This window comes from Lingula anatina, chromosome 5 (assembly GCF_051362555.1).
Source record: "Lingula anatina isolate TDL-2025a chromosome 5, LinAna3.0, whole genome shotgun sequence".
Taxonomy (NCBI): Eukaryota; Metazoa; Brachiopoda; class Lingulata; order Lingulida; family Lingulidae; genus Lingula; species Lingula anatina.
Window position 1 is genome coordinate 15404026 of NC_141771.1, and position 26353 is coordinate 15430378.

Here is a 26353-nt window from a genome sequence, read left to right on the forward strand (position 1 = left end):
TTTTGAAAGACAGTAAGATAATAATAAATAAATATGTATTTTTTATCTCTTAAAGAAAAACGACTAACAATACTACACACACACACACACACACACACACACACACACACATTAGTATTGTTAGTCGTTTCCCTAAGATAAACATCGTCACTGAACGTTAAACTATCTATAAATAAAACTTAAAAGTAATATCAAAACTTAAGACTGTTCAGGCATAAAAACTAATCAAAACTATAAGTTTACATGTATATCCTTGAATATTGAGGTATTGCTATAGAATTCGAGGATACGTATGTAACCCCTAGTATCTCAGAAAAAGCAAAAATAAATAAATAAATAAATAAATAAATAGATAGATAGATTAGATAGATAGATAACGGAGAATTGCACCACTTAAATGATGTTAAACCATACTTTGTGTGGTAAAGGAATTCTGGATAGGAAAAACCCGTGCCAAACACCACAGTTTAAATATGTCATCAGACAGAAGTCTAATATTTGATATACCACATATACCAGTGTTGGTAGATCAAAGTATTGATTATATTTATCTATGTCTGGAGGCTCAATAATATCCACTAACTAGTGATTTTGATATTTATAACTGTTCTATATCGATAAAACTTTTGGATTATATTTATTTTTAGGAGACAATGGAGGATCTAGTATAAAAGGTGGGGGGGACGACATGCATGTGTCCATCTCCTTCCTTATCTTTTAAGCCCCCCCCCCAAAAAAAAAAAAACAAAAACAAAAAAAAGAAAAAAACAACAACCTCTGCCCACCCACCCCCAAAGAAAGATAAATAATAAAGAGTATGAGGAACTTGATGAGACAAAACAAACTACAGTTTCATACTTGCGCCATACAATTTGTAGTACGAATTGTGTTTCATATTTATATATCTTTATCCCCCCCCCCCCAAAAAAAAGGAAATTCTCGGTGCGCAGTCGGTAGATGCTTTCAAATATAACCCAGAAGATTTTATGAGGCCTTTGTCTGAAATGGGTGGTATTATTCAGTAGTGATCGTGAGATATATTTGGAAAAAATTATCTCTGTTATTGGAAAAGAGATCTCCCAAAATAGCCGAGACAATGTAAATGGAAGTGTTCAGACTTTTTTTTTTATTTTACGCCGGAGGAGTGCATGCGTGTGAGTAATTAGTCAACCGCTAGCTATGAACATGAAGTTAGCTACATCTCACAGTAAACAAACAAACAAAAAACAACCAAATAGCAAGGGAGTAACTAGGTTAAAGTTAAATATTTCTTAAGCTCTAAACGCTGGTTACCTCCCTATTGATCCCCTTTCCAATAACCATGAAAAAATATCGATCTTTTTTATCGTACTTACAGAGTTAGTGCTCTAAAATGCATCTCGTAAACCGGCGTGATAGGAATGGTAGTCCGCTAGGAACTTTAGTCCGTTCTTCATTACTTTGTACAGGTGACATGCGTCCCATATACTAACCCTAATATTTCAGCTAACCCAAACCTGTACAGATCTTTGAGACCCCAATCCTTGGACTGCCGTTCCTGTCACACCGGTTGTGACGAACGTAGCTGAGCACTTGTTACCTGCTCGTGCGCTGAAGAACTGCTGCATTGCGGTAGTTGTGAAGAACACATTGTATGTCTCAACAGCTCCAAGTGAATTGTGTTATATGAAAATTTGAGCACCCCATTGTGTTGGCTTCTCCACCTCCCCTCCCCCCCCCCCCTCTCTGTTTCTCTCTCTCTCTCCGTCTCTCTCTCTCTCTCTCTCTCTCTCTCTCTCTCTCTCTCACTACCCTGAGTGTCAGAGAAACGTAAAAGCTAGCTTGCTAAATATACCTCGTGGTGGAGTCGCGCTGACAATACCGGAATCTAGAACCTAGGGTATCTCTCACACACACACACACACACTCACTCACACACACACACACACACACACACACACACTCACACACACACACACACGGTCCCACGTAATTTCCAATCCAGGATGTAATGCGTTTCCCATTGACAAATTATAGTAAATGATAATGTGAACATGTGTCACCTTCCCTCCTCTCCTGTTATCTTTCTGGACCCGCCAAACCGTCTATGTAAAAAGTGATTGGTAAACAGGTTGTCTATTGGCTTAAAAGGGGATTTTCACTTTCACTCAACGTGAATAAAAATAAATAAAAAAAAAAAAAAGATCACTCGAAACTTAATATATTTGTTTTATTCTAAACATGGGATTATCGGCTTATACAAACTCAACAACACGTGTCATATGTATATTTTCTTTTATAAAAATATCAAAATTGAGCTGATATAGTATTCTAGAATTTGTCTTGAATAAAGAAATACATATGTAGATGGATAGTGAAAGAAAGAAACAGACATGTAACTAGATGAAACAAAAACTAATCGAATATATAAATAGAAACTAAAATGCATCCATTTAAAAAACAAAAACACATTGATAAATTGTTAAATAAATAAGATAAAGAAACAAACAAATGAACAAATCAATAGATAAATACACATCGATTATTTAATCTAAGTTTCCTTGCTGCTTACATGATTTATTGCATAGGCGTGCGTTCAATGTTTATCTTTTTAAGGTAGTTTAAACCAATACAGTCTTCGTTAACACCATGCGCGCTCTAAAGCTCCTAAGGTAAAGCCGTTTCAAAACCCAGATAAGCAGTATTTAATACGAGCTATAAGATCTTATCTTTACTTTTTCCCCTCAAATAATGAAACTTATACACGCTCAATATCAAGTGAGTAAAATATTTATTTGTGGAAAAATATGAGATCTTAAAGCAGTTTACCAACCAGCTCACTTGTTTCAGCATATATGAGAACAATCACGATTATGCTTTTTATTTACAGGCTCACGCACAAACATATTGCTGTCTTTTTTTTTTAATAAGATGCACCAGATGTAGATGTTAGCTCCTACCAGTTAGCTGTCGATCAGTTTGGTCACTGTGTCCGCTTACATCTTCACAGGTCAGTCGTCATCCTTAATTAGAAACAAAAATTATCATGTTTTTTTTTTTTAGAAAATCAAAGGCGTTATAAAACGTATGAATCATTATTTTTAGAATTATGAGTCACTGTCTAGAAATCTTAAATTTAAAATTCGAGCTATAATACTATAATTCATATAGATATGATGCTGAAAAGATTTTCGATCATGATGACTGCTATGTGAGATTCGAATTATTAGATATAGATATATTATATAAAATAAAAATGCCATTAATAGCTTCATGTTCTGCAATTGTAATTCCAACTAGCATCTATAAGAGCATATCAGACTTTTCCCCCCTCTCTCTCTCTCTACCCTCTCTCTCCAATCTCTCTCTCACTCTCCAATCTCTCTCTCTCTCTCTCTCCAAACTCACTTGCTCATAAAGCTGTTCTTCTTAGACCGTCTCCTCCGCCACCACAAGATGACAAACATTACGATTAGGAACAGAATGACCCCGACGACGATTCCACCGTAGATTAAGGGGTCCCGTTGCCAATTAAGTCTTGACTCTGTGCAGTGACTATCTGTATAATCGATCTTAACGAAAACATGGTTCTCTGACCGGCACCTAGAAAATAAAAAACAACATTATTTTACAGCTCACTTAATGATAAATGAAGTTCGAATTGATACATTGTGCCGTCCTAAAAGGCCAGATCTTGGTTAAAAAAGTAATCGTTTCTAAAGAGAGTTAACAGGTTTAATGCACATGCCAACACAGTGCACCCTTCACCAGTGGATGTTGAGTGACTTGTCGAAAACAAGAAGTTATAAAGTGACTTACAACTTCTTGTCGAAAATAAGCATCTCATCGTGGCTGGTGGGGAGGGGTGGCTGCAAGCCCCGTGCGAGTTTGGAGAGAGAGAGATAATGTGTGTGTGTGTGTGTGTGTGTGTGTGTGTGTGTGTGAGAGAGAGAGAGAGAGAGAGTAAATATGGGAAGAGAGAGAGAGAGAGAGAGTAAATATGGGAAGAGAGAGAGAGAGACGGAGAGAGAGATATGCTTTTACAGGTGCCTGGTCAGACTTCATTAGTACGCAAAATATCTCCGTACACTCACGAGAGGCAAATCCATACAACTACGCAAGTCAGTACGCTTAATGAAACGTTACACTACGTCACAGCGCTATGAACTCACGTGCACGTGGCTTCGTTACTCGAAGAGGACACCTGGCATTCGCCCCGGCCATTACAATCCCAGTTTTCACACTTGCGGGCGCAGGTGATCGTTGGGTCCTGCTCGTTGTTTTCGCATCTGTATTCATGTGGATTTTTGGGTATTAGCTTTTCGCAAGAGTCTGCGCCATTCAGAGAACAAAGGTTCTTAAAATTGCCCACTGAAAAAAAGGCAATTATTGGCTGAGGTCAATATGTTATCTTGCATGTATAAAAACTATTTGTTTTTGTTTTCTCGTTTATTTATTGAAAAGAGAAAAAAAATGGACGTGACTAACACTAAGTATTACAAATATTATTAAAATTGAAGTTCAAAAAGCCTATAATGCAAGGCGAGACTTATCAAATATGTTAGTGTCGCAACAGCTGTTTAACCAACCCAATGTACTGTATTTCAATTCAAATATCTTATAAAGCAGCTTAAGAAAACACCTTTCCCTTACGGTGTGTCCATTATTCAAGAGTCTTCACATACCTTGACGGTCAAAGCTGGCTCGGGCCCGAGTTAGGTCAGCTGTAAGCTCCTTCCCATTTGTAGTTAATCTAAAAGTTTGATTTTTGAAAAGAATGTCTTTGATTTGCTGTATCGCAGATGTAATGTTCTTTTGATCTCCCAGGAGGAATTCCAGAGGAAATATAATCGAGTAAGTGACATTTATCTCTCCAAGTACGTCCGTATCTCTAGAAAAAAAAGAGCAGTGCGTTTTTCATATTATCAGTATAGGGGTAGGAGCGAACTGTGTGTTCACAATAAGAGAAAAAAACGCATCAACCCTATAAGCGCACGAAGCAGGGGGCGATTAAGGGATTTTTTACTTCTTTAAGGCAAATTTACATATAAATCAGCCATTGGCGTATTACGAGGAGGGAGGATAAAAGAGGGAGGATGTTAAAGTCCAGGAGGTTCTATGCCGTCCTCCAGCTTTTCCTAATGAGTCCCCCACTAAATAATAGTATAATAATAATTGTATTAAATACATAAGTTACATGCTAGGGGCACTCTATGGCTGTGTTCAGAATAGAATTTATCGGTCCAGCAGGATCGATCTATCTCAGCGGGAATTCTCGCAAAGGCGCAACCAATTTAATCAGCTTAATAAAATATTATAAACTTGTACGTACATTGAGTTGATTTCTACGTCTTCATGTCCAATAACACCTTTAAATTTATCTCTAAGCTGAAAATCGGTAGACAAGTGTTCATGTATTAATGCCATTTATTTTGTTGATCTTATGTACAATTTAAATGATTTATTCAACCATGAACCTATTTTGACTTAAAAGTATATAAACAATAGGTAGTATAAGGTAAAAAGTCGCAGATTAACGAGGTTAGGCAATTGAGTAAATAATTTCATTTAATTTAATCTAATCTAATACACTGCTCTTTTAACAGCAGCTAAAACCTGAGTTTTTTTACTCCAAGGTTTTGACTTCTGTCAAGATCTCTCTGAAAACGGAACTGCAGTTGAACAAGTTGTTGGATTCTAGGACAATTCCCCCCCCCCCCGGACAATTCCCCCAGGACAATCCCCCCCCCCCGGACGAGACCCCGCCGCCCAAGAAATATATACTAATATACAAATATAAAGTAAATTAGCGTTAAGCTCAAAACATTTCATCCAATTTATAATATTTTAGTGTGATAATACAACTTCATCATTAAAGAAATTACTTTGTAACAAAAAATCCTTTTACGTTGAGTACAAGTACAGAAAGTATTATCTAATCAAAGTATAACCACCTATCCTTCAGGTAAAGGTGGGGTAAACAGATGAACAGGTAAACAGATATTTTATGAATATTTTCAGTGTGATTGGTAGTGGGTAAGTAGGTAGCAGTCAAGCAATTAAAGGTGACAGATAATCAAAGGAATACCTAGATAAGCAAGAATCTGTTTACCCCACCTCCCCTAAAGATGCATCTTGAATCAAGGATTACTTAATCAAGGGTGGGGGGGGGGGGGATAATGAAACAATTATAAGTAACAGTTAATTCTTCAAAGGGGTTACATGAGAGTGAGATCATCTGTTTACCCAAACTTTACCAGGAGATATACTTTGATCAGATTATTTTAAATAAAATTTTCTGTACTTTCATTTCTAAAACTTTCTGTACTTGTACTCCATGAAAATAATTTGTTTAATGGAATTCACTTTCTCTAACCCGGAGTTGCATCATCACACTAAAAATATTCATAAAATGGATGAAGAGATTTTAACTTTATACTCTTTCCTTTATATTAGTTCATAAATGTATATTCTTCGGGGGGGGGGGGGGGGGGGGGGGTCCTGGGGGGGGGGGGGTTGTTCTGATACCTGTCATACCAGATTGTTGTGCCTCTGTGTAATTAACAAGGTATATATCCAGATTTCAAAATACAGCAGATATCACATAAAAAACACATCCGGCTGGATATTGGAAATTGGAGTACAAACAATTCTGATCTTAGCTGTTTTTGTGCAGTAACTATTTAACAGTTATAATTTTTTAAAGAAATTTTAACAGATTTAATTTTCAAGATGACAATATATCCTACCTGCTGCTCAAGATAATCTGTTATATCATCCTTTTGCTTTTCATCTGTTTTATTGAATGCTGTCGAAGTCGAATTCAGTATAAAGGAAAGATGCAAACCTTTCGTGAGATTTTTTATTTCCTCTGATCCTAGAAATAGACACATATGTACATTAAGGAATCTGATCGCGTATACTGGATGAGGTCAGCATCTACTACCTTGCAAAATAAGCGCCGAAATGTGCGTCCCTCCTCTTCACTAAAAGCAAACAATAACACAAAACATAAAAAGAAAGAAGTAAATAAATGATAATGAACAGACAAAAACAATCGCCAGCCCAAGGTAACAAATTAACAAGGCAGCAAAGTCACCACCCAATGCCGTTTCACCCCTAAATTTTCATTCTATGATGATTAAGTTTATTTTAAATATTTTATTTTTGATTATTGATTGATTGATTAATGATCCGTATCATCACCAAAAACTAATCGTTTGTTCCTTGCCCCCTCCTGACAATTCCTGAAAATTTCATTAAAATCGGTCCATAATTTAGATTTTTTATTATTTTTGATTATTGATTATTGATTGCTTATTGATCCTGATCACCACCAAAAACTAATCATCTGTTCCTTGGCCCACTTCTGACAGTTCCTGAAAATTTCATCAAAATCGGTCCATTACTTTTTCTGTTGCTAACAGACAGACAGACAGACAGACAGACAAATTAACGGAACCAAAAACATTGGCGGAGGTAATTAACAGATAAATAAAGAAGCAACACACACACACACAAACACACACACACACACACACACACATATATATAAAGCCTACCTTTGGTGAAGATCTTTGAAGCATATATCTTTGGGGATGGCGAGGTGGGGCTTGGCTTAGAACTTGCTGATTTACTCGAAGTAGTTTTGCTTTCGTTTGGTTTGTCCGATACGGCGGGTGTCACTTTTGTTACTGATGACGAAGGAGTTGGCTGTTTTTCGGTAGAGAGAGCGCTTCCGTCTGTACTGGCACCTGGCGATAACGTTGGTTGAAGCGATGATGGTTCTGTCGACTGGTCCTTTGGTCCTGTAGTCATCTTGCTTGAGACAGTCGTGTCGTCCCCTTGAGAACCCGGCGTGGTGGATGTTGGCTTTGTTGGCGTGGTAGTCGGCACTGTGCTTGATTCAGCGGATTTTCCCTCCGATGATTGAACGGCAGAAGACGTTGTCAAGGGTCCGCTTTGTGTAGTAATTGGTTTGTTCGACTCGGTAGTGCCTTCCGATGTTCTGGCAGTGGTTGCTTTGATTGTCGGTGTGGTATTAAACTCTGTACTGGAATCAGAGGTGGTTACTGGGTTTGCACTAGAAGATATTGATGTCGATTTACCTGGTGGTAATTCCGTCGAGACGGATGTGGTTGTGGTTGATGGTCCAGTCGAAGTGGATGTGGTTGTGGTTGGTGGTTCCGTCGAGACGGATGTGGTTGTGATTGATGGTCCAGTCGAAGCGGATGTGGTTGTGGTTGGGGTAGTAACAGTGGGTGTGGTTGGTTTGGTTGTACTGTTTGGTTGCCCAGTAGAACCAGCAGTAGGGGAGGTTTGACTACCTCCAGCACTAGCTGTTGATGAATACGTATGTTTACTAGTGGTTGATTCATTTAAAGTTGTATCAGCCACAGTTGTCGTAGTTGTAGGAGCATTTGTAGACGTAGACGTAGACGTAGAATCTGATGCACTTTCCGTGGATGACAATGTCTGCGTTGATGCATCTGTTGCAGTGGTCGTTGTACTGGTGTCATCCGCGCTTGTTGATTCTTTTGACGTCGTAGAAACCGACGTACTTCCCGAGGGTGACGATTTCACCGTTGATGCATCTGTCACAGTAGTCGATGTATCAGCGTTATTCGTGGTTGTACTTTCTGAGGATGACGACGCAGATGTATTGACAGTTGTCGTGGTATTTGTATCCTGACCGCTGACCGGTGATAAACACAATCTGCATATCACGAGCATCATAAGAAGCAGGGACGTGATCGTCATTTTTAAACCGCCGTTATGGATGTCCGCTTAGCAAAGTGGTCTTTGATCATAATCAGAAAAAAATATAAAGTAACTTATAAACGATCATTTCAATAGCCGAGAAAATTGGTTTAAGTTGAGAAAGACAGTTTTCACAGTTTTTGTTACCCAATTCAGTGTCTCCTGTCTTTATAACAGAACTCTTTTTAAAATAGTTAACCTTTTTATTGTTTTATTTCCGTTTTTCAAAAACCAGAGGATCAGTTAATTTAGAAATATTCTGTTTGAAACGGAGTTAATTACTAGTTTTGCAAATATTTACTTAAAATGTTTATCTTAAATTATTGTATTTTATTCAGTTAAACAAATACTATACCAAACAGAATATAATGGAAAACTCCAATATATACCCTCAAGATCATACAATTTTTTCTAATTCGTTTGTAATTTATTCATTAGTTTTAAGGTAAATACACACTATAAATAAACCTTTTCATCTGCTTCTTTAAGTCACTTTTTGAGAACAACTGGACTTGGTTTTATTTCAACTATTAAAATATCTAAGTCAACGGCGAACCGCTGAAATTGAGCGCGTCACCTCAACCTACCTGTTGAACTGGGTGTCCGCCAATTCAGTAACGATAACTTAACTCTTCTTCTTCCAACTTCTAAACCAATATACCCCAAGGCTAACATACAAATTGAAACGATTCAAAATAATCAATAAGAGTGTCGCAACAAAATAAAGCTTGATGCCTTTTGAAAACGAGTATCTCCAGAGAGAGTAAAATAACTGCCGGGGTCGCTTGAATATTTCAGTTGTTACTCCAGCACGTTTTATCGCAAGTTCCTGGTTGTTCTTTTCAGTAAATATAAGCCAACACGTTTGTGTAAACACACATTTTGATAAAAACTCAATAGATAGAACCCTCTTTCGTGGCTGCCCAACAACGCATTGCGAATTAACACACAACTGACATATTAAGCACCCCTGTGCAAACCTAAACTTATCACGTACTATTTAGGTCTATGTGTAACACTTTAGATAAAACAACTTGTAACGTAAATTAATGAGTCTTAGTCTGAGGAGAGTTTGGGCATGATTTATTGTATTTCTTTTGTAATTGCTTTAAGTGATTAATGGACACACGGGGAGATTTATGAGGTAGAAGAAGGCGCGCTGTTGCGTTGGGAGAGACAACTCAATCTTAATTGTGACAGCGCAACACATGCAATTTGGAACCTGAAATCGAAAAGGAGCCGAGATTTCCTTATTCAATGGCCCACCAAGACGAAAATAAAGTATCTACCCCACCTCCCATCCCAAACAAACGCTCCACTAGCCTCCGTGATATCCGGTTTTAGAATTGTAGCAATATGGCACGAGACTTCATGATTACTCCTCCATTTTCTACTGACCTGGGTTCTATCCGACCACCTCTCACCATAATGCTCACCTGATTTGCCAGAAAGTATTAATAGGTTACTTTCTTTCCGTATAGAAGCCTCGGATTGAACTTTACTTTTTAAAATCAGACGCAAAAGCTCCCCCATCCCGGGAAAGGGATTCGGGTTTGATGAAATAATTATGACCACCCCCCCCCCCCCAAAAAAAAAACTTTATATTGCCATTAAACTTGGTATTACGTGATCAGGCAGAGCAATGAAAGTTCATATGTCTAATGAACGAAATACAGTGGGATTGTGTTAGAGAGGATAAGATGCAGTTTCACCCTTTCTACCAGTTACTGATATTTATTTTTGTCATTATAATTTTATTTTTAACTGTTACAGCTATATATGCGTTTTTGTACGTTACCAAGACATAAACTCATGATTAAAAATAAACACCTCGAGGTGTTTTATGTTCAACTATTTTGACAAGTTTTTTTTTTCTTTCATACGGCAGTTGCGGGGGATTTTTATTAGATCATTTTTGTAGCGTAAAGTGACTTATACTCTAAGACGGCTAAGCCCTTTAGTAGCCCTTCGCCACTGCACTTGTGGTTGCATTGAATTACATTGTGTTTTACATCACTGAATGTATATAAATAATTACAATATAGACGGCTAGAAATGCCGATGTGACAGGAATTGTGGTCAGCTTGAAACCGTAGACTGTTCCCCATTACTTTGTACGGGTGACATTTGTCCCAAATACTAACCTCAATTCTCCGACTAACCCTAACCTGCATGTAATGAGCATATGGGACCTCTGACTTCCATTCCTAGGACCTTCATTCTTTTTTTTTACGTGCGTATTGACATATTCATATAAAACAAACAAGAACAACTGAATTAGATGTAAATTTATTTTGATCATTACAACGTCTTATTTATCAAAAATGAATGTATCACAGTGGACGTTACACACAATGGTATCGAACAATAACAGGCGTTACTGCTTACAGTTATTCAAACCCACTTGGCGTTAATACGTCATGAATGAAATTTATCTTTTCTCGCCATTATGGCGTTGTCTGGTATAAACATTGGTACAACATACAAAATATATATAAAATAAATGCTGTCAGCTTGATTTTTTACTGTAATTGTATTTAGTCAAATAAACGTGTCACACCCATATATAAAATTGGTACCTACGTAACTCACGTAATACAGACCGGATACATTATTAATGACGTCATCAGAAGATCCACTCTCTTATGGACCTTTTCAGCAATACCCCGACTCTGTTTTCAATCTATTATAAACACCATGAGCATACAAAGTTACTACAAATTTCCCTCTACAATTAGCATGCCTATGCTAATACATTTTACGAACGTGAATACGATTTAACTTGCAAAACGTTCACAAAAAATCCCGGATCATTCTTAAACATAGCAGCAATTTTTTAATGACTACGTTGCAGTTTTTCAAACTTTTTCTTTTGCTCATTAGGCCAAAAATAATTTTAAAAAAATGCACATCCAAAAATTAAAATGATAAGTTGCTGTCGAGTCAGCCAGGAAGCGTTCCTTCACAACTGGGTGTTTTGAATCTACATATAATAATGTAAACGGAATGAGGGAGGTATTTAAAAGGAATAATGATAGGTTTCCATGTCCAGAGTATTATTAACAATCCATTTATCAACAGACACTTATAATAGGTCTGTTAAGCAACTTCCATCTCGTCTTTAAACTTTGCCGACGTCGTTTACTCAACATTTCCCCCTAAACGAGAGGTACATCTTTATTATATACAAACACTTAAATACTGTGAAAGTAAAATCCTGTAAATATTTGTTGTCCCGACCCGTGGGGGCAAACGTCTTTATCACCTAATGACGTCACATACGTTTGTTACGTCAAGTCGACCGCATCTTGATTTAAACAAAAAGGGTACTGCAGTCTTAAACAAATTTTGATAGCTGCTTTGCTAACACATACTTTCATGACGCCTTAATCCACATTGGTCATGGATACGTCATATTTGATGGCGACTTAATCCACATTAGTCATGAAAACATCACATTTGATGACGACTTAATCCACATTGGTTAAGAATACGTCACACTTGAAGGCGAATTTATCCACATTGGTCATGAATACGTCACATTCCTGAGGTAGTTTGAGCGCAAGACTTGAACTCTTGTGTTCACGTGGTAGATTTCCGCACTTTATTTGAACATCCCGCATGGAGTCTCATCTAAATAAAAGTCCATGTATTTTTCCAAATGGAAGTGTATAGATGCACAATTTTAAAAAAATTATTTGACTAACAAGTTTCATCTTTCTGCTGTAAGGTAAACACGTGGATCATGTTTACAACACTCCCAAATTTGAAAAGGACTCATGTGCGGACAGATTGCGGTCCATAATTTCTTAGTGTGAACACAGCAGCTCATTCATGGATGGCATCCAGTGTGCGTGCTTCCCTAATCACTTCATCGAAATACCTCCGGACATCGATCGACGTTGGAGAAGGACCTCTTGCTCCTCGGGGTCCCCCTCTTCGCAATGAGGCTTTAAGGGAAGATCCTTGGACAAAGAACTACCGCTTTCGTTCCCGGAGTCTCGGTGAAGCTTCTTTGGCAGAGATTCGATGACGGCAGTGCAGTTGTTATTGGGTAATAATACTGTAGACTGATCCTTCCCAATGGAATCCGACAATTGTGAGTCCGAGTCAGCCCGTGAATTGCTTCTCCCAACAGTGACGTCATTTTCCGTGGTAGTGAAGTCATTTTCGATAAAATCGACGTCAAGCGTGACGTCAGCAACCCCATTGCTTTTGCCAAGAACACCATTCGACTTTCGTATTGGCAGTTCTAAAAGCACATTATTGTCTTTAACTTTGCGCGTTTGTGACGGCCGGTCGCTTGGTATATTGTTCCTCCCGTTTATCGGAGGAGAATCTCGTTTGATCACATTATTTGAGTGTATGGAGTAGTCCGAATGTCTGTTTCTACTCAGGTAAGATATTAAGGTGTTAATGTTTTTGGAGGAGCGGCGATCGTCGCCGAACCTGGACAGTTTGTATCTCTCCCATCGTTTACGTATCTCTGTTTTCACCTCGTTGTTGAGGAAACAGAACAGGAAGGCTATCACGGCTCCCTGGAAAACACATATTGGAAAAGTCTCAGTAATGTCCAGGTTAAATTAATGGTTTTCCAAAACAAAAGCTGAACTATGACTCCAATATCTGTGTGTGTGTGTGTGTGTGTGTGTGTGTGCATATGTGTAAGGGCGAGCATGTGAGTGTGTACATGTGCGTGCGTGCGAATGAGCGCGTGGGTGTACATGCCTGTAATTGCGCGTGTGTGCGCATTCCTAAAATGCTGAATTACTTACGGAGAATGATGTAAAGAACATTTCTAGGTAGAGGTAGGCCACCTCGACTTTCTCGTCCAGCTGTCCGTAGAGCAGGGTAAAGGTGATGAAGAGAAGATAGTAGACGCCAAACAAGGGCATAAGAACTAGGGTGGATTTGGCCAGTCTCCTGTAAATAGGAAGCGGAATAAGAATCAAATATTAGGTAATCACGTGGTATCTTTTGAAATTGGAATAAAAAAGGTTCTCGTTCGGTTTCTATGTAAGGGTACAAAAAATTACTCGAGTGGTGATGGCTTGTAAACAATGGCGTAAGACCAAGTTCGTTTTAAGGTTTCTTTTTCATTTTAACAAGTGAAGTTAAGCGGAGAAAGCAGCTCAATTTCCGGATACGTGTGATTTATACATTCTTAAATCATTTTTATTTTACTATATTTATTTATTTGTCGGGACGTGGCAAAATACAAAATCTACAGAGCGAAAGAATTTTGAGCACGGAGATTTTTTCATAAGTCGATTGTTAGAATTTCCCACATATCAAACCTATCTCCAATGCATTTTCCACAGACAAGAGACAATGAACACTGTTAAGGTTTTATGTAATTCTATTTTGCCCATTAAGACCACCTCTCAGATAAAAATAAAATCAAACTGATTGAAAAGAGACACCCCAGGTCTGAGAGTCGGTATTTTTCTTTCTATATACACACATACGCGTATGACACAGCGCATGCGCCATTTGCCAAGTTAATAAAGCGCTGTATATGATAAAATCTACTGGTTAAAATAGTGTGTGGGGGAGATATAACGGTCGTAATGCCAAGCACATTTTGCGTGCAGCAGGTCACACAGGTTTCTAAAAAGCTCATTGCGTTCATTCAGATTATGTATAGTACTTGTATATTTAATGCAACTTATGCTATATATCTGATCACATGCAAAGAGCGTGCACTCTTGCCTACCTAGCACTGTGCCGGTTTGTCTACGTGTGAGGTCATACTCTGCTCCATACTTACCACAAATAAAACCCTAAACCAATCTAAGTGAAAAAAAAATAAAAAAAAGGGCAACTGGGAAAAACTAAATGCAGAAAAACGCTGTGTGGTTTGCTGGATGTCTTGTACATCTTCTTCAACGCAGGGACAGGAATCAAAACGCAGTTTTCATTTGAATAAAATGGCATGGCATTTGAATAAAATCATCATGGCGTGTGAAGCAATCAAATTTGGAATTATAAAGAAGAGACTTTGTTCAGAGGCTCGACAGCTCCATTCCAGATGCAATGGCGGCAACCCCCTCTACCAGCTCCCTCCCCCCCCCCAAAAAAAAAAAAAGAAAGAAAGAAAAAAAAAAGAAAGAAAAGAAAAGAAAAATGTCAACCTCGATTTCCCTAAAATCTTGGTTCCGCCACATGCAGCTAGAGGGAATCCAAGGAGAGGAAAATATTTCGTTAAATAGCACTACAGGGGCCTGTTTCACAGGCTCCTTTGGATCAGTTTCAAAGAAAGTCTAAATTTTTGGGCTAATACCTTAGCCTACTAAGACTTCACCAACTAGGTTGTGTTTCCAGAAGAATCATACACGCTGTTCCCCTTGTCTTTGTTTCTATATCTTAACAAATCCGCTGAGCAAATTATGGTAGCCTTCATTGCGTTTTAAAATCTCAGAGGTAAAATAAGTCCATTCAAAAATGTAAATAAAATTACATTTATCGTGTGTAAACCAACCTCTAAATTCCCATAGACTAATATCTAAAAATCGACATAGCATGTAAAGTCGGCTATCCATTTAGCCGTCTAAGCCAGCCGTCTAGCCCAAAAACTTTTAGCCTTTCTTGTGAAACCGGCTTCGCTAGCCTACGGGGCGCGTGCCTAGCAAAACATGTACCTGTACTTGTACCTCCTTGCCTGCTGGGAGCTACTGGCGCGTAGCTTGATAAACAGCACGCGGACGATGTTCAGGAAGATAATAATGTTTACCTGGAAGAAAGAGAGAGAGATTTCAGTATAATTTATGCGGTAAAGTTAGTGTGAAAAGCATGTCGGAATTCCCATCGCTACCCCACTCTCAGATGTGGTCGACACAGGTTGGTAAACAAGTTTTTTTTATGTATCACGTTTGAGTTTCAACATTAGCAGTTTAAAATAATCATTACATTTTACAATATTATTATTTTTGTTGTTGTTGTTGTTGGTGTCATTCAGTTTCTGTTTTATAAAAATATGTTATACTTACCAGACATGTTAACACGTGGGATCCACGTAACACCCAGCTATACGGTTTGTCCGTGTGAGTGTTCCAACAGCTAAAACGAGAGTGATGATTTCCAAGCCTTAAAAACGGATAAGGAGTTTGCTAGCGCGAACTTTACGACTCGAGCCCCAGCGTAAAATTACTAGCCGCGAACACAGCGATAAGACCCCCCCCCCCCAAACCGTAAATCCAAATCGTCTGTGTGTTTCAGTTGTCCTCGCTGCTACTTATTTTACGTTGGGGTACATTATTCCTGGCTCGAATCGTTTGTAATCTTAAATCTAAGGCTGGCGTTAGCAAGTGGCAATTATCGTTTATGAGGCTTGATTTCATTTCAGACTGTTTTGGAAAATTAATGACATGAAAAGTTGACTGTATCCGCGGTGTCCATTAGAAAGCTTATGTAATCAGCGTTCTGCAAAACAGAATTTGTCTTTTTTTTTGTAAACTTGTCCATTTTTATTATCAATGTGTAAAGTCGATTTTAAGCTATCATTTTATAAAAACACTCAACCTGCGTCCCGACAGTGATTGCGTTAATGTTCAAGATAAGTTCCAGTCTGAAAACATTGAGCTATAGCACCAACGTATGTGGAAAAAATCAACAGTAACTTCAAAATGAAAAAAAAAACTTTATACAAATATCAAACGAAACATGTGCGTCACTGACGCGATTCAAAGAGGCACGATATTTGTGGAAAGACTCAGATAGCATTGGATACTTACTCCTGGTCGTCGTATGTAGCCTTAAGGATCGCCCATGGTATCACAAACAGCAGTGGATAACCTGAAACATCATATACACACAGTAATTACTCAATACATTTGGATAACTTTTAAACTTTTAAAAACATATCCCACACGCGGTTCTTTTAGTAAAAAAAGATAAAAACATCTGTAAGGGCCCATTCCCAATAAAACTATCGTTCTACGTAGATTATTCTACCGAAATCCTTAGGGACTCTCGCTGAAAGCAATCAGATTGAAATATTATCTGGACGCATCATCACCATTTACGGGAAGAAGGGCCATAGATCAAAATTATAACAACATTAAACCTGCATTTGGAATTCTTGTTATTTATCCTTTCATTAATTAATTTATTAATTTCACCCTACTTTATTATTTTATCATCTCTTTTTCTTATCCATAGAAGCAGTGAAAAACAACTGATCTACTCACACCATCCTAGAACTATGTACCACCGAATGCTGCTGTTCTCAGAGAAGACAGCCACAAAGATCAGCATGTGAAGGTACAGTCCTTCCATCAGAACCCAAGAGTAGTTGGCTCCAATGGCGTAGTGGAGCATCACGAAGAGAAGCTTGCACTCCCAATGCTGGAGAATCAAGAAAGAGAATGTTTCATCGCTTTCAGTGTCTCAACTAACACAATGGCGATGCGTCCATCAGACTAGTGTATTCAATTGGATGGAAAAAGTTCGCTAGGAATAGTGGTCTGTTTCCCATTACTTTGTAAAGGTAACATTCGACTAATACTGACCCTATTATTTCTAACTAATTGTAACCTGTATTCATCATATGTTAGAAAAGGAACATTAAATGCACGACCCATTGAACCGCTTGGCTGCGACGCGGGTTAAAAATAATAAATGAACCACAAAAGAAATGAAAATAAAAACAGAGTCTGACTTCTGGCATGATTAGATAATATTGAATGAATTGTAAACAAAAAATATTCCTGGAGCAATGATTGTGTTCATTTATATTTAAAACTCAGACAGGGTTTCCTGCCTGATTTCAAAACATGAATATAAATATTTGCTCACGGCTTGGACGATCATTATCTCTTTGAAACTTAATACCAAACAGAGTTTGTAAAAAAAAGTTTTATATTTGATGCAAGTTTAAAATACATATTCTATTGTCTAAAGAACCCTCGTTCCCTTTTTAAAATTTGGACAAAGGTATATCTAGTAAAGTTTGAAATCAGGAATCGAACACAGCAGATGGAAAATTTCACTTCCGGGAAAAGGAAAGAAATGATACAATAAAACGGTTCCCTGGTCTTCAAAAACACAATGACAGCGTATTATATCAGACAGCAGTCTCCGTTGTCAAAGTTTGCCGATCAGTATTATAACGGTTTAGAGTGGTTTTGTTCAAATATTCATAGAGTCGAAATAAATGTTTGATGGCCAAGATTTCGATTACAATAAATTCGTATTGTATCTGAAAGTGGGCGTTAACGTAAAATAAGACCGATTTTTTCTGCCTCATGGTACCAAGTGCAATACATTAACCTAGTGAAAAAGGGTTCGCCAACAATGACGAAACGACCTTGCTTATTATGTAGATTCAAGCACCCGCTATTACACTCGAAGAAAAAAGTTCGGAGGATTTTTATCTCAGGCAGAAATCAATGTCTGTCGGTGACCGTGACCTATAGATTGCATATGCATTAATTACAAGTTACTCAGTCGAGCTACGTGCGACAATTTTACGTGGGCACGGCGGGTACACAGGGGTACTAACATTTAGACTCTCAATATGATCTTAACTTTTTTCTTGCAGAGACTCAATCAACTCCGCTTTTCTACTTTGCATTAATACGTTGAAATAATGATCTCTTTTTCAATAACACCAACAATTTCTTTTTTTATTAATTAGTTATAATTAATTGATTAATTTGTTAGCTTGATTTCATTAACTGTTTGTTTCGACCCTAGAATATTTTATAATGACATGTACCATTGAGTACGATTACGAATAAATAGGCGCCAAACAACGAGAGATTTAACTCGTAAATGGTTGATTGTCACCTCTAGCTACCAGGTTGAGGTCAGTCGATTTTATTTGACGGTAGCCATCAATAAACTGGGACATCTAAACCCTTGGAACAATTACGCTGTGAAAATGGTGTAGCAAAAACTTGACAAATCGTTATTTACATTCTTTTTGCGTTGACCGATATACCCAAAGGAACGTTATACTAGTAAGTGCTAGACGTATCTTATTCATAAGGTCACAGGAAATGCTGCAAGCGATGTGACATTTCTATCAGAGACAGCTGACACTGGAACAATTACCAAAAACCTTCGCAATTGTTTCCCAATAAACACACTTGCATAAAGCTTTCTAGCCGTTCTTATTCATTGATTTTCACATCCTTTCCGGCAAAAGAATCGTATATCTTAGACAATAAATGTAAATTATTGATGGGGTGATTATAACATAATTGAATAAGTATTTAACCAATGCAGTCAGAAAGCTGTTTCTTAATTTCAGGTTCTTAGCTGTTCTAAAAACAAAAGAAAACTCTCTGAAAGAGAGAGAGAGAGAGAGAGAGAGAGAGAGAGTGAAGCTCCGTCGAAGTAAAATATAACTGATATCAAAATACTATGAAATATTATGCGGCCTATATTAAGTTGAAAGTGTAATCACTGCAAAAAGTCGTTTCGCTCAAGGAACGCTTCATTCAGGAAATCTGCTTAAGCTGCCAACCATCTGAATAAATTGCTCCCCACCATTTTAGCGATGTACGCAAAAATAGGTTAATAAGGTTAGTGAAATTAACGTTTCAGGGAACCCCCAAAACCCCACCCCTGCGCTCTTTTTCTGTCCCCCTCGTCTACATTCATCATTATTTTAACAGTAAGACAATTGGGCAAGAAAAAAATGTTATAAATATAACTTGGTGATGGCACAATATCACGTGTTGTTCATATTATTCTCAGTCTATTTCCTATTATATATATATATATATATATATATATATATATATATATATATATATATATATATATATATATATATATATATATATTTTTTTTTTTTTTCAACTCAACAATAAAGACATCGCTGTGATGACCGATATCCTGTGATTTCGGCAGTTATTCTTGCGTTTTATTTTCATCATTTTTGAATAACCATGCAATTTCGAACTACTGCTATAAAATGACTGAATTGAGAAAACACACGATAACCCACGCACCTGTTCTCGTCTTATTAATTTTCAGAGCTTAAATGTTAAGTCATTTGCTAATGGACTCACCGACACGACAGGAATTCAACATGGGTGGGATTCGAGTGACGGGGGTGGGTGCGTGCGTGTTTACAACGTGATTAAACACTCGTTGTAATTGCCATGACGTACACGTGTTAAGAGAGCAACAAGTCGACGTTTATGACAGCCAGGTGAGGAAAGGTGATGAGTGCTTGTCACTTAATGTAAATAGTTAAAGAATCATTTTTACCGCGTGTAAAGTGCTTTTAAAGCACATGAAATGATATCTGCTTTGCGGTTGCTTCATGCTGTCTAAATGGGAACTGAAACGAAGGTCGGAGCTGCGGTTTAGAGACTGAGTGTGTTCACATAAAAAGACAATTTTCAGACAGTTTTGCGAACTCTTGAAATTACTGAAGATATTTATTTTCAAATTATTACGAAATTCACTTGTATTTGTCTTAAGGAGGTTGGATAAATCTACCAATAAATACCAAGAGTTGCTTCCATAGATTCCGAGTGCGATTTACTTAACATATGAAAACTCGGGTAGTTATATAAGGTGTAGTTATTTGGTGCGATATTCGACCTAATTAGGTCCCGTTTGACATAAACATATAGAAAAGCATAAAAAAACACGTTCACTTAAAAAATGACGTGATACTTGTTTTACGAGGGGGGAGGGGGGGGGGTCGGAATAGTGGCTCATAGATTTACAAACTGGAGCCAACTACGTCTTGACTACGCACTCCACCTACCGTTCCGTTTCCTAGGAATTCATAGATGCCGTTGGTGCGTTGCACCACATCGTTGGGGAGGCCCAAGTCACCCTCCAGTATGTTGTCCTTTAGAAGTGTTATCCCCGCTCTCAGTGCGAATGACAAGAACAGGTTGCAGTGAATGGTGTTTCTTGGACAGTGGAGACGCCTACAGTCGAGTATTAATAAAAATAATAATAATAATAATAATAATAACAATAACAATAATAATAATAATAATGATTGTAATTTTAATAATAATAATACTTATTTTGTGTAAGCCTTACATAAAGATGTTTTACATCTGTCAAATATTCAAGGGAAAATCTTTCGGGCGAAATGAAATCATAACCATTGTGCATCTATGTGAAAAAATAGAAAAATCCTTAGTGTAGCGTTTGGTAACTTCAAACATTTATTATATAGCTTTTCGCGGGTGGCGTTGATGGTAATGGGATTTCATGCAGTGTAGTGAATTTGTGACCAGATTGTACATTTTGTGTAATGATAAATATAGTAGACAGAAAGTGCGAAAACGGTCATTGTGTCTCTTTGTTTCCTTTTGAGACAGATGTTCCTTTATACTGCAACTGGCGAAATAAATATACTCACCTGAAACTAATCATGACTACTAGCGCCACCACCAGGCAGATCAGCGAGATACCGTATCCAATACTGTACAAGAGCTGAATGTTATTTAGATGATCCTAAAAAATAATAATAATAATAATAATAACATGTATACTTATTTAAAGTCTAAAATGTTGTGTAGACCTTACAAATTAAAAACATTTCATATACGAATAAAATACATAGTTAAAAGGGTTTAATTTATGTTCAAATGTAATGGTATAAAAAGTAAAGAGAATAGATGACGATATTCTTTTTAATCACCATGATGTCACAAAATATAGACTGGACCTCCACAGAACGTTTAAATGTACAATGTTTTTTTGTTTTTTTTTTTTAATTTAAACAATTCTTCAGAAATATCGAAATATATAACCCAATGACTAGCAGAGGAATTACGGCCAGGATTTTACAGAAAATTTTCAGTTGCGCATTTAGCTATTCATTCATGTATTTTATCATGTCGTTTTGATGAGTCCACGAACACATAAACACATCAAAATAAACAACCCGTCACGAAATACTGACAAGTCTTTTATCAAACATTTATAAAACATTCATCCGTGTGTTCATTTATCATTTGCGTTATTCATGTGTTAATTTACCGATTGAATGCTTGGTTGATTGATAGGTTGTTTTTCCTTATTTGTCTATTTCCTTCATATAAATTGACAATTTAAGCATTATAAGACATCTGTTACGTAACATGTTTCAGATTGATAGAAAATATTTTATTGAGAATCCCCAGAGGTATCTGACATCGCATAAGATATAAATCAAAAAGAAGCCCAAAATGACACCAGACGCAAATGATGTGGCAAAGTTCCAAACAAACGACGGTAAAATGTTATCTAAATGCACCGTCTGATCGTCCTATGATAAAATCCAATTTCTTTCTTATCTATCATCCTGATGTTTCTATCAGTGCATTCAGAATAACCCTTCTAGGGGTTTAGGTCTAAATGGCGTCAAAGGAAAATCATGTTACTCTTTTCCAGCAATAACATTATATAACTACTGATATTCCAGAATCCCAAAGATTACCAAACTGCTGTAACCAAACTGTTACCCAGCCGATTGTAAATTTCCAGATGAAGCTGTAGTACAACTACCTCAAACTGGGGATGTTGTGCTCAGGTCACATGTGCGTCATTCTGCTCATCTGATCACGTTATTCCCAACAGGGTAACACAACATGAATAAAGGCAAAATAGGGCAACACAACATAAGTAAAGGCAAAATAGGGTAACACAACACGAATAAAGACATTCAGGGCAACGCAAAAATATAAATATTACGAAAAGTGTTAATATTACGAACGGGGTGTCTGACAAACATAATAATACAATCTATGGGTAGTTTGTCGTGCGGGGTAACACAATAAACAAAATATTCAATCAAACAAAGTAATACGTACAGCATACACTGTATACGGTAGTGTCCCATACGGGCTAAAAACAAGCAGTTTACAAGAAGGGTAACACAAGCAGCAGGGTAGTCCAAAATCGGGTAACATTACCTTCATGAATGTCGAGAGGACCGGGATGTCCTTAATGTTTGCCTGACACGTGGAATAATTGGTCCAAGATCTATTGTAGACAGTACTGTAAAACCATGAACCGTCTTCCAGACACCTTTTGGTCGCAGACTCTGAAAATGTGCCCAAAATGAATTACATTAACAATATAATGGCAAATTAGTCCCAGTATACGCTTATATTAAACATGTTTTGAAGTGCATGGCGCCAAACTTTACAAAGTCATGTAAATGTATTTTGGAGCTTGACGTAATGACTTTTGCATCACTATTATCAGCGAGAAACTAAAATGACAAGCTAACTCGATCTCAACACTTTACATCCATGCACTGAGAGAGAGATATTCAGCCTGTGGCGCTTGTTATAAATCTTACCATTATCCTGTTTTTATTCAATAAGCAATGTGACTGCCGATCTATTTAAAATCTGATAACTTTGAATTAGGAGCACCGGCTTCTTGGGAGCGCGTAAGCTAAAAGCGTCTTTTTTGCTCCTAATTGGCGTATACAATCTCATTACGTTTGTCATACTGGAGAGCATTCTTTGGGATTCTGTAATAACTCCGGATAAAGAAGGCTTTTGATGGAACATAACAGACGTCGGGATGCCATAGATAACGAAGCGATTTCGAGATTGATGTTTTTCGGTTTTCGTTTCTAAGCTGAGCATATACTTAAAGTGAAACCAAGGATTTTTTATCCTTGTTCTCGTCTAGTCTTCTGTGTTTTATCTTTCCCCTTGCTCCCGCCGCTAACAAAATCGTGGATTCGGCAGAGCATTTTAAAATTCATTCCAAAGGTTCAGCGCTTTAATCACTATTATCATCCAAATAAATTACAGAACACCAAATGGCTTTCCGTACCGAACTTGGGCTCAATGAAATCCAAAAATGATCGTAGCTTACCGTTTTGCATTTTGGAGATAAGAAGGTCAGACGGTTCTGGCCTACGCGGCAATATCAAATGATTCTACGTGTGCATGTTGAAGGATTAAAGAGCACTTGTTACCTTCAGGTATCAAACTTTCACGTATATCTCGACAGGGGCACCGCTTGTAAGAATCGTCGGTGTTAGCAAGCCTATGGGGATTCTCAGAAAAAGCTTTCGAAATTCTTAGTTGAGAGCATCAGTTGTTCACATTGCATCTCTTATTTCACTTCATATTTGTTTCCATTCCGTTTATTCGTTTATTATTATTTAGCAAATGACTGAATGGCATAATACCGCAAGTAGGGCTATAACAAGCAATACAATATGCATAACATATCTATCGATTCTGAACATCAAAGATGTTAAGTCCGGCAAAAACATCGACAACATCGGTCGAGTCTCCTCAACCTCCTGTCTGAATCTCCTGCCTCGTCAAAGCTTGAAAAATGACTTAATCCGTTTGCTCCATAAATGGCTTACTAATCAAAAAGAAATTCTGCGGAAAATCTTTTCAGCTTCAACTAGATACCGGTACATTCAAGATTATATGTAAATTCCAGCGAAAACGACCGATAAAATAGAACAATTTTTAAGAGTACAAGTACACAAACCGAGCTCGAAGTCTCGCAAAAGGCATGCCGGTACAATTCAAGATTATATGTAAATTCCAGCGAAAACGACCGATAAAACAGAACAATTTTTAAGAGTACAAGTACACAAACTGAGCTCGAAGTCTCGCAAAAGACACGCTAATCGACTGATAGTTCACCGTATTAATCACATCTCCAATGACACACGCTTCAGCGAGCGAAAATGCAATCAACGCAGTCACTGTTGTAACGAAATCAGTACCCAGTGAACGGAACAGACAGATGGTGCAATGTACACGCAGATGTGCTCTGGTACATGTATCCGTGAATCTGAAATTACCGAACGAGACGGGACTCTCTGATTTGGCGTTCACTCCTGATAGTAATGTAGCCAACACGAATATTAAACATGTTTATTTTTTCCTTAACTCTAACTGTATATTTTCAGTCTATTATTATTATTATTATTATTATTAAATCATATACGGGTCCCAATATGGCAGGCTTTGTCTCCTAATAGTAAACGCACTGAAGTTGTCTCACTTCTTTAAGTGGCCAATACACACACTAACTTAACGGTGTCACGTTTTTCACCAGAAAAAAAGGATGCCATTTTGGATTCTGTCCGTTGCCAAGGTTACTTAACCACTTGTCATCCCCACACTATGACTAACTTTTTCCAGCAGACTCTGCGCTTTCAAATGATATATTATTTTGGTCTAAGGATGAAGGGACACTCAACTCCTTGAATAAGGTACTTTTTGTGGATTTGTCGCTCATCTACACGCAGATGATAAATCAATCAATCATTTTCAAAGGAAAAAAAAAACATTTGTTCACACTCTCACTTTCGCATAACACAGATACGATTTTGACCAAAATATACTGCATGGTCCCTATTTTTCATCATGTTCACTTCGTAATAATGACATGGATTTGACATTGGTGAATTTGATAATTAGTATAAAAGTAATGCAATATATATACATTGGATAACAATTCCTTCAATACGGAACATGTTGGGCATTTCTGTAAAATTCAATAATGCTCATTATATTACAGGCCCGTAGCGGGGGGTGGGGGTAGAGGGGGGAGACGGGGTGTTCGAAAGAATCCCCCTTTTTTGCTGGGGAAGTCCCCTTCTGGGTAAAACTTTATCTAGGTACATGAAGATGTCATGGTAAAAGGTCCAACTTTTCAGAAAAAAATGTTTGAAAGAGTTGACTATGGGCCTGATATTAATACAACAATTATTTACCTTCAATATTAAAACCGTTGACGTAGTTTGGACACCGCTGCTCGCTGGTGGTGCCCGCAGGGGTGTCCGGCCAGCACATCACTCCATCCCACGTCCTGTTACAATATGACCCTGGGGAACGGGAAAAATATAATAGTAATGAAGTAGGCATGACATCTGTATGCGTCTCTCTCTCTCTCTCTCTCAGTAGGCTGCATCCCATACTCTCTCTCTCTCTCTCTCGTTTCTGCAAATGGATTCAAAATTAAACACCTAATACCCCTATTTGCCGTATTGATAATCATAATATATACACACTGATGGATCGTTAACAATCTACCAATATCCCATGACAAATGTCAAGTACTGTTAATTGTAAAATTACGTTTGGTAAGTTACCATTAAGCAAAACATATCAAAATTCAAGTCAAGTCATATCAATGAACTAGTGCCCGGAAGAGATCCAATTTATAAAGATGATGAATTTTACACAATTGACATAACAGTCTGGGGATATCAATTGTAATTACTCAACCGTTTCTGTTGCTATTGTTAATACTCTTATGGACGAGACGAATTCACGGCACGAGCAATCTGACCTACAGGTCATAAAACAAATTACTTTGACTGAGAGAGCGTTTATGGCACAATTAACGGGCGCATTTCAAATCAACTTGAGAAGGTTTAACTTAGGACATTACGTGCATCTAAGCAGGTCGTTTGGTTTATATTTCTAAATACTGGTAGTCAACTTAATCATCCGGCTGTCAAGCACAAGAGTCCCTTTCACATCAGAGCTATATTCCAGAATCTTTTTGACTAAGAATAAAGATTATATAATACTCCAGAACTCTGGGGATGGGAGGTCAATTGTGACTGGTGGGTCCTTGTCATCTATATTAAAAAAAGGAATATTTCTATCTATTTAACTTATTCGCCCTCTTCCCCTCTTCTCCCCCC

General features: G+C 37.5%; 2 protein-coding genes and 1 long non-coding RNA gene across 9 annotated transcripts in view; 1 reads left to right on the top strand and 2 right to left on the bottom strand.

Annotated features, from left to right (window-relative positions):
- Positions 1–2188: 2188 nt before the first annotated feature.
- Positions 2189–8739, bottom strand: LOC147761718 (uncharacterized). The gene is made up of 7 exons (XM_087014048.1): positions 7542–8739; positions 6729–6856; positions 5312–5367; positions 4665–4870; positions 4152–4350; positions 3388–3582; positions 2189–3002 (listed from the first exon to the last, which is right to left on the bottom strand). The coding sequence occupies exons 1-7, from the start codon at positions 8737–8739 to the stop codon at positions 2984–2986; spliced, it is 2001 nt and encodes a 666-aa protein (XP_086870174.1). The 3' UTR covers positions 2189–2983.
- Positions 8740–11012: 2273 nt separating this feature from the next.
- LOC106181383 (secretin receptor-like) overlaps positions 11013–26353 on the bottom strand; it is a 57335-nt gene continuing 41994 nt past the window's right edge. For 6 of the 7 annotated variants that reach the window (XM_087012415.1, XM_087012418.1, XM_087012416.1 and 3 more), the window contains 10 exons: positions 25415–25525; positions 22620–22750; positions 21083–21177; positions 20471–20639; positions 16929–17085; positions 16473–16533; positions 15729–15798; positions 15381–15472; positions 13515–13662; positions 11013–13277 (listed from right to left, as the gene is read on the bottom strand). In XM_087012415.1, coding sequence (XP_086868541.1) covers positions 12606–13277; positions 13515–13662; positions 15381–15472; positions 15729–15798; positions 16473–16533; positions 16929–17085; positions 20471–20639; positions 21083–21177; positions 22620–22750; positions 25415–25525 — 1706 coding nt within the window. In that variant the 3' untranslated portion in view covers positions 11013–12605. The remainder of the gene's footprint in view (positions 13278–13514; positions 13663–15380; positions 15473–15728; positions 15799–16472; positions 16534–16928; positions 17086–20470; positions 20640–21082; positions 21178–22619; positions 22751–25414; positions 25526–26353) is intronic. The other variant, XM_087012420.1, reaches the window with a different exon arrangement.
- LOC147761719 (uncharacterized) lies at positions 15420–17908 on the top strand. The gene is made up of 2 exons (XR_015334425.1): positions 15420–15579; positions 16900–17908. It is a non-coding gene; the product is annotated as an uncharacterized LOC147761719 (long non-coding RNA).